The 9675-nt window shown below is 35.6% G+C and overlaps 1 protein-coding gene across 1 annotated transcript in view; it reads left to right on the forward strand.

Annotated features, from left to right (window-relative positions):
- The window catches only part of CTNNA3 (catenin alpha 3), a 314978-nt gene extending 307891 nt beyond the window's left edge, over window positions 1-7087 (forward strand). Inside the window, exons 14-15 of the mRNA XM_026042683.1 lie at window positions 693-785; window positions 6902-7087. Coding sequence (XP_025898468.1) covers window positions 693-785; window positions 6902-7087 — 279 coding nt within the window. The remainder of the gene's footprint in view (window positions 1-692; window positions 786-6901) is intronic.
- Window positions 7088-9675: the final 2588 nt, after the last annotated feature.

Genomic DNA, 9675 nt, shown 5'->3' on the forward strand with positions numbered 1-9675 from the left:
TATACCCTACAATATGTATATGTACAACAAGCAAGGGCAGAGACACCCAAATCACGTGTCTGAGTGTCTCACAGTTTGAGTTGAGTGTCTCACAATTTTAAGGATTGAGTTCATAAGCTGCATAACTGTAGATGTATCTATCTAATTCTCTTAGGATTAACTTCCCTCTACTTAGGGGACTGACTAAGATTAACAGATAAGAAAATACTTCTTCAATATACCTGCTGTCAAAAACTTGACAGTCCTGAAGAATATCACAACAGTAGCAAACAGTATACAAATGTCATAATGCTACTGCATGCAAGATACTCTTCCTAGTAAAATCGTAGTAATTGCATGAGTTTCAAAAGCAAGAGAAACAGGTGTTTTTCTCATGCAGTAAACTGCAGTAAAACTTCTCATGCATTAAAGGACAGATCTTTTAATGGTAACTGAGGTGACTAGAAAGAAGAGACAATGATATATGAAGTAATGCCTTGAAATAATACATTGAATAGAAAGAGCTGATTGGAGACGCTTACTTTTTTTTCCCCTTTTTTCCCCTGTAATGCAGGAATTTGTGCTGTTTGTTGGACTTGAGAAGTAATTTCATCAAAACTGAATGAGTAACACAAGATGTAAAAAAACCCAACTTTCCTAAACTTTCACTATCCATAGAAGAGAATAAAATATGTTGACATGTTTTCTTTCAGACACCTGAGGAGCTAGAAGATGTCTCTGACCTTGAAGAAGACCATGATGCATGTAGTCGTACAAGTATTCAGACTGAAGGGAAAACTGACAGGGTAGGTATCACACTGATTTAATTAAAAAGCAATCTGACTGGGGTAAAATGTTATTGTATTATTGTTCCTGTGAAGCCGCTTAAAGTCAGGCGGTGAATCATCAAAATTCCATTCCACTTTTAATAGCTACCTGAAAATGTGCAGAGACATGAAGCTGACGTGAGGATGACCCAAAAGAGAAAAATGTGTGATTAAGTGGTAAATACTTAGTGCAGATTTAAACTGGAGAGGAAAAAATCTTACGTTACAGCCCTGAACAGAATTCTGATTAAAATTCAATAAATTTGCCTTAGTATAATAGAGATTAGGTTAATTGGGGATTTTGATATGTGAATCTGCAATGCATGATATCCCAAAATAGCATCTACATGTGAGAAGCTCCACAGGCCAAGCACAGGAGGGGATGTGTTTGGAGCGTTMGCCGCGTGCTGTGTGAGGTACAGACTTCTCCTGCTATGCGTTCAAGTGGGAACTTACTGTCTAGTTATTGCTTAGTTCATGRGGAGGTATGAAAACCTTTAGATGACGTTTGATACTTTGATTAAATACTTCTGAAAATCTGGTTTTGCTCTTTGTATCACCRTTTAGCTTGATGGCTGCATTATTGGCTATGGTTTATTTTTTACATTCAGACAGTTCTTAAGAGCCTGTAAATATTTTCAAGAGAGAAAAAGGTTTTTTAGTCCAAAATTGGCCTATTTATCTTATTTATGTTTTCATTTTAAAAAATGTTTCAGCAAAACCATACTCTGGTAACAACTTTCTCAAGTGGAAAGCTCCACAGGGCCAGAACTGTCAACTCCATTACTTATCTGCATAATGCCTAGGGCAAGAACGGATCTCTTGTACTTGATTGATTTTAGTGCTATTCCCCTAGTAGAAATTATAAACAATAGAACTAGATGGAAGAAGCAAAACTTCAAATAAAACATGAATGATGTCAAGGAAAATGTCATTTTTATTCACATTGTTTTCAAGATGCAAGTATTTTATTTTTTATTAAGACCCCCCAAACACTAATGAGAAAATGTTAAAAAATCTCTCCACTTGTTTTTAGTATTTCATAAAAAGTGAAATGAATTTTGGAAAAAAAGTAAGCAAAAAGAAACTGGTATTAGAATAGTACTTGATTGATCTTTCTGAAACTGCTGTCAGTTTAAATATAAATATCTATGTGTATACTAAGGAAGCTTGGTGTTCTGCAGAAATAGTGGTATGTTACTGGATGTACTCTTTTAAGAAAAGATTCAAAATAGAAATTGTACATGCTAATGGTGCATTGACAAAACTAGGCAAAAGAGAGAAATTCTTTACTGATATGGGGAATGGTAAGGAACATCCCAAGATGACTGGGATAGTCATTTTTGTTTCTCCATGAAACAAGTGAAAATTCACCTGCTTTCATAAGGATGTGCATAGCATTAGAAATGTGTTTCACAGATTAAAAATCAGTATTTTGAGACTGGAACTTTTCATTGTTAGTCTCAAAGCCTTGCAGAGCCTCCTGTGACTGCTGCCTGTGTGTGTAGAAGGGAGTGTTAATTCTGTCAGGGTCAATCATATGTTAACTAATTACTAATTCCTAAAATATATTGTGAGAAATGGAACTGTGTGAAAGATTAACATGCATGATCTTACTCCTCAGTAAACAGTTGGCAATTAATGTATCCCAGCTGCCCTTCTTAATGTAAATTATTCCTTGTAGTTTGCAGCACTTCTCTTTCTCACATTGCAGACTAAACATTCTATTGGAGTTAAGGACAAGGTTTTCTATCAAAATGTTATGTATGTCAGATGCTAGGAGTTTGTTATGTGATGGATGGTGTGCTTGCAAACACATGCATAAAAAACTATAGCAAACATATTTGAAAGTTTTCTCTCACTGGTAATTATTATCCTAAGGTAGTAAAAAGATGCAGTAAGGTTTTTCAAATATCACATTCTTCCACATGTTCCTCTGTTTCTTACACAGTTCAGAATGCTGCTTTAAGGTGAATATTTTTTGAAAAGACTTTAAATAATCGAGAACTCTGTGCAAAGCAAGAGCAATGACAGGACTATTGTAGGTGGGGAGCCTGGCTATCAAGAACCTTAGGCTAACATTAGGCTAATGGTGTGGTAGAGGTATCTTTGGAACTTGCTTTCTGTTGTACTGCACACACACTGTGATCTGCACTGCCTCTGAATTTGGACAGTTGTTTAGAGATAAAATGTGGTTTGTGGGTGTGAAAAATTAGTATCAGCACTTTTTTCWTCTTTCTTCCAAAATGCAGCACTACTGCTTTTTCAAGAGGTAGATAGCAGTCATTTTTTAAAGCCTGATTCTCTATATTTACTAGGGAACAGTTCTAGATTTCAAATTTATGGTATCAGGGCTGTAAAATGGCATATTATCTAAAAATGTAATAGAAGATTACAGCTTCGACTAGMAGAGATACATATGCTCTCAACTTAAATCAACACGTTTACAGTAACCTTGACGATTTTTAAACCAATCTATTTGCTGTTGATACAAACCTGAACAATGGTTAAAGGCCTTGCTATTTAAACTACTTAAAATCTGAAGATTTCTTCCTAGAATCTATTTACCAATATGAAGAGTCCAAATAGGGAAGATCCATTGTAAGTTTTATGCGGGGATTGTCTTTGTGTTCTGGAGCAGACACCTATGTTGTTGCGAGGCTTGTGTGGGCCGTGTAACACCAAGAATTGCTCTGTTCCCAAAGTGCTATGGCAAGATTGCAGAGGACTTCTTTTTCCTTGAATTCTTTCTTCTGTGAGTTTCCACCACAGTAATCAAATTTCATTCTTTTATATTGGTCTTAATACTAGTACTACACAACAGCACTCTTAATTTCATTTTGTCTTGTTGAGAGTCATGTTGCCTCCTATATAAAATCCCTTCACTCTGCAGTAGGGAACGGGTGGCTTTGGAAAAGCTCATTCTCCCCTCACTCCCCTTTTTTACTTTTTTTTTTTTGCTCATTAAATATAAGGCATTTGAAATCTAATGTAATATGCATATGCCACTCATAAGAATGTTTCATTTTAAATAGCAAATCATCTATTTTTTTTTTTTTTTTTAAGGTAGGGAGAATCCATACTTAATAGCTGTTTCATATCCCTGAAGAGGAGACTTAGGTCTGAACAGTATAGTTAATTGGTACAGTGTAAACAGGTACAACTTACGGAAGTAAAGGAATAGTGCGGGCTAGATCAGCTAAAAGTGAGCTCTCCAAGGCTCAAAGTGTTTTTCTGATGGTTGCATCTAGTTTGTTTAAAAATGCTGTTATCACACAGTAAGTTTGCCTATAGAATTGTGCGATGTCATGATTAATGCTGTTTCATTGAGTTCTAGCTTGCCATTCTAGAATTTCATATTGGAGAGAAGATCAAAGAAGCAGCTRTCCATTAACTCTCAGAAGTCAAAGCTTATTTTTTTTATGATGAAAAGTTGACTCTGTGTATTATATTGGGATTTAGAAAGTCCAGAACAAATTATTAACTAGTGCAAAAGCAGTGATCATTAATAAAATAAGTCTGGGAGAAAAAAAAAATCTTGAAAAGATGACCATGAAAGACTTAATAGACTTAACACTATCAGGTGAGGTAGTGGAAATAACAGCAAAAATTAAGAAGATCTAAGAGTACTATCATCATATTTTGACAACATAAAACACTATGCAGAGGCGAAATTAATTTGCCTTCAAATGATTCAGCTATTCTTATTCAGTAGCAAAGATTTATTGAAAACATTTTCAACATCTATGTTATTTTAAAAGATAGCATGAGTTAACAAGAAGCATTTGCTATTCTGATAATAAAAGAGGTTAAAATATGTGATATACTCATTTATAACAAAATAAAGCTTGAAATCCCATTGCCAGTAATTTAAACATATTGCCAATAATTGATGAAATTTTGAATAAGTATTGCTATTAGTAATTTTGACACTTACTACACAGCAAAGTATTCCCTGTCAAGAATTATGGTTTATCAAGACCATTTCATTCCCCTGCTAGCTTGCAAGTTAACAGAATTTCAATAAAGGGAAAAGGTGAGATTAGCAGGAGACTTAAGAATTTAGCAGCATAATATTATATATAAATATGAAGTAGGCCTGGAAAGAACCACAAGACATAGGTTAATTCATCTATTTGCCCCAAGATAGAATTAATAAGTTTCTTCCTAACACATTCATCTATCAATTCCATTGCTGTTAGCTAATGGAAAGTTTTTTTTCTTAGTATCTACTAGAGTTTACTTCATTTGATGCGGTTAAGCGTGTTAATACTGGTCTTCACTATGAACACAGAGGATCTTATGTTTCCTTTTGGTGTCAGCTGTTTGATATCCTTTTCTTTCCTCTTTCAAAAACGATGCTTTCTGTACCCCTTTGTGTTCAGTTTGTGTCAGATAATTCACATTACTCCATCATTAGAGTAGCTGTTGTCTCGCCAACAAGCACTGGTGTGTAATGTTCATGCTCTTTTCTCTTGTTTAAATATTTTAATGTGAGGTTGCTTTTTTTCCCTAGGAGTATGACATTATGCTCAACTATAAATCTGTAGTCTGCAGAAATGCTGGTACCCAGCTGTGACCTGCTTGTGTGTGTGTATTGGTGATTGTTCTTTTGTGTATTGGTGATCGTTCAGTTATTTTTTTCAGATCTCAAGTTTTTAAAGATTCTGCATTGTGAACCAGGTCTCTTGTATGTCATCTGCAAATGGCTGGCATGTACCATCCCTGCTCTGTCATCCCTGCCATTGCTGCAGGTGCTGGCTTCTGCCTAAGTGAGGGCATATCCCTTTTGAATTTTCCATGATACATCCCTACCGCTTAACCCTTGCTTTTAAAACAAAACAACCTACTAGTTTCTTTTGACATGCTCACCCTACAGCCAGGAGAAAAATCAATTAAATTGATTATTTTTTATTCTAAGAACGAAGCCAATGCCTCAACTTTCAATTAATAAATGACAGACATAAAACACAGAACACAGTGTAACTGTGAGTTCCTGATGAASTACCATACATGAGGTGGGCATCTTCATATATCTGATGTGACGGTGAGACAAAAAGTACTCCAGCAGGAGAGACACCGAGACAACAGGCTGGAAGTCCTTGGCCCCAACTTAATGGGACATAATAGAGCAGTGCACAGAGTAGTGCAGCAATACGAACTACATGTTGTGTGGATAGCCCAAGAAAAAGGGTATGTCCAGAGATGACCACATTAAAGCTCAGTCACAGTCTAGTTTCTGGCCTGTCTCTGAGACGGAAGGTTTATCTAACCCATCTCTCATGTAGGCTGATAACTGATAACCTTGCTCATAAAGAAGGACAGCAAGTAAAAACATACCTCTTCTTACCATACTGCATTTTCAGAAGTTTCACTATTGTTATAAATCAAATATTTTTCAAAAGGCATTAATGCTTAAATATAGAAAGAATATGTGCATTCAAGTAGATTGACCATTCTGAATTCACAGTCTGAGTTTTCACAATCACACATTTCCAACCATAGTAAGTCTTGACTGGAAACAGTTTTAGCCATTGGCAGTTTTTCAAGCAGTGCAGTCTAGACCTGTAGCCAGGTACAGGTCTGTGTCCTGCTGAGCACTATTTGACTGGGACGTCATTTGAATTTTTTTTTTTTAAATAATTGTTCAAAATAGCTGTTTGGTAATCATACCACATATTGACCTTTGACATGGTGATCTCTTTTTTTTTTTTTTTTTAATATTTTTTAAAAGATAGAAGTTGTGTCTCTAAGCAAATTCTTACTGTGCAATTTTAGGAAAATTATACACTTTCTTTACTGTGAATACCTATTACCCAAAAAGAAGGTAAATCTATCAATCATATATTTCTGTTTGGGAAAATTTATCATTGTTTWTCTTACACCATTAATATTAATACTTTCATGGAAAATGCTCTCCTATTTAGTGGGATAGTCCATTTGACTCAGCATATGATGGCATACAGATTTTGAAATTCAAAAAGTATTAAATTTAAACACAGTCTGTTTAAAATAAATATATAATAATAGGGAGTGGTTTTGTTTTGAATAAAAACTGACAAATACTTGGCAAAGCAGATGATTTTATGTTTCAGGCAAAGATGACTCAGCTGCCAGAGGCTGAAAAAGAAAAGATAGCGGAACAGGTGGCTGACTTCAAAAAAGTCAAGAGTAAGCTTGATGCGGAGATCGAAATATGGGATGATACCAGTAATGACATCATTGTTTTGGCCAAGAGGATGTGTGTGATTATGATGGAGATGACTGACTTCACAAGGTAATTATGGAAAAAAAACTTCCATTTTTTTGAATATGGGAGGCCTTTTTCACATTTGTATGTCAAGGAATATTGAATTCTCAATGTCAGGTGACAGGGTCATTACATAATTGAGTGTCTAGCTAATGTAATGAGCTAAACATAAGCTAGGAATAGTGAAATGCTGGAAGGGAGGTTTAAAGTTTTGAACACTGCTTTGTCATTAGGTCTCTTTTTTTTTCCCCCCTTTCTCATTTTTTATTAACTTAGTTGTTTGGTGGTGTGTTTTTTTTTTTTTTTTTTAACATTTCTTAGCACTTTATTTTTCCTCTTCAATCAAAGGGAAGTTGACAAAGTAAAACAAATCCTTGAATTTTACGTTTTTTAACAATTTTAAGCGGTAGTTCTGTCTCATTTTTTATTCTTTGTTTGTACTGTTGCACTGTACTGCTGTCAAACAAGTAGCATAATCTAGACATGCATAAAACATATATGTTTAGTAGTGCACCTTCACACTGATGCTTATTTCATACCACACTGCCTGCCATTGTTTTCCTGGAAAATGTATCATGTAGCTATATAGAGTTTTGAAAAACAAAATGTTCTATTGCAGGTAGCTTTGAAAAAGAGTATTTCTCTCTGCTGGTGGTACATGTGCTCTGTGAGTTAGTATATGGTCTGTGATAATTGTATAAATGAAACGATCCTCTGAGGCTCTTGCTATGTACAGAATATATATTTAGTAATTTCCATCAAATGAATGACAGCAAAGGAAGGCATTGGGGTTTTTTTTTCTTTGAAAAAGTTAGGTTATTAGTAAAACAATAGTTGATATGTAGGTCAGCCCTTAAATCACAGCCACTCTAATGCACTTCTTATTTCATAAAGASAGTACTTACCTTTCATGCAGATTCCGATGGGGACTGCTGTGTTTTCTCATTGGTAGTGTGCTAGTACATTTCATGTTGACCTTCAGGTGGGAGAGACAAAGACCTACACCTTGGTCTCTGAAAACCTTCTACTTTAAGGACTAATTTTAATGAAAAACAAAATAAAAAACAAAACTTGTAGTATAAAGTTAGCCTTTACAAATCACAAATTTTACAAATATAATCACCTCTTTCCTTGGAAAGTCCAAGAGCAACTTCTGTCCAGTGTTTGTTGTCTTTAGCGAGCCCACTGAGAAATGTAAAGAGATTCTGGTGGAAAAACTTACATGAAGGAAAAAGTTTAAATATAATGGGAAGAAAGAGGGGAAATTCAGGTCTTTACAAATTTAAGAAATTGTACTTTGTCAAATATGCTTCTAATAAATTAAAAATCAAACAAGCATGATCAGTCCATAAACTGCAATGGAGTGGGATTGTGGTGCGTTGCCTTGTCTCCTGGTACAAAGAAAATGAGAAACGATGGATGCATGTGTGACTCAGGGACCCACGTCTACATCTTGCTCTGGCTTGGATTTCTAATATTCTCCTATCAGAGAAAGCAACACTTAGGTGTAAAGATCATATTGGTAGGTAAGAAATGCAGTACAGGAAGAGTATTTTGAATATTCTCTTTTCATTTTTAGGAAACACATTAATATTTTAGCTTTAGAGATGTAGACTGCAGTTTTAGATATGAAAGTATGTGCAAGATAGTTGGGTAGTAGTACGTAATGGTAAAATTGAAATATAYTGGGGAAAGGACTGTGATGTCTCTGGTGCTATTTCTAGCACTGGTAGTAACATAAACCAATTCCAGAAATAATAGTGCCTTATAAAATACCAAGACACTGGAGTATCTTAGATAATTTCTTCTCGCACCATATGTAACCTGTGTTTGAAAATGCKTACTAATAGTATGTTTCCAACTCAGTTTTCTTTCTTCTGTACTGCTGGCAGATAATCTGCAGAAGTGAAGGTTTGTATTTATCTAAAGAGGAGGCAAAAGGCTGTGGATCTGCCCTGCCCCACTGTTGCTGTTGCAAGATCAATAGGCAACATGACTTAGTGCAGAGGTAAAACATTGATTTCTCCCTTCCTTCCCCATGAAAATCAGAAGACGGCAGAGGCCACAGTGAGTACCAGCTTAAGTTAGAGATTGAACGCACTGTCTGTAGTTCCAAGGTAGGAGACACGGACATGAAAGAAATAAAAGTTTCTGATGTTTTCTACTTCTGACATCAGAAKATATGCAGCAAAATAGCAAACCTGGATCTTAGTCACCTGTTAGCTCAGGTGATTTTTATTAATAAGAAACACAATCGCAATCTACACCCACCAAACCCTATGAATACATTAATGACACCCATCACAGACCTTAAAAACACTCTATTAAAACTTTAATCACACTCTATTAACATCTTAATAACACCCTCAATTACCACCTACTAGGTTTGTGATAAATATGAGACTACAGTCTGATTTAGGTGTGGATAGGATGTGATTGGGGGTGTGATTGCAGACTGAATAGGAGTGATGGGGGTGTAAGTGAGCTGTGATTGGGCTGTGAGTCACACCCTTATCTCACCCCCCCATTGACTCGCCATTGACTCGCCATTGACTCGCCATTGACTCGCCATTGACTCGCCATTGACTCGCCATTGACTCGCCATTGACTCGCCATTGA

The sequence above is a fragment of the Nothoprocta perdicaria genome, unplaced genomic scaffold (genome assembly GCF_003342845.1).
Source record: "Nothoprocta perdicaria isolate Ctin4 unplaced genomic scaffold, notPer1 scaffold_310, whole genome shotgun sequence".
Classification (NCBI taxonomy): domain Eukaryota; kingdom Metazoa; phylum Chordata; class Aves; order Tinamiformes; family Tinamidae; genus Nothoprocta; species Nothoprocta perdicaria.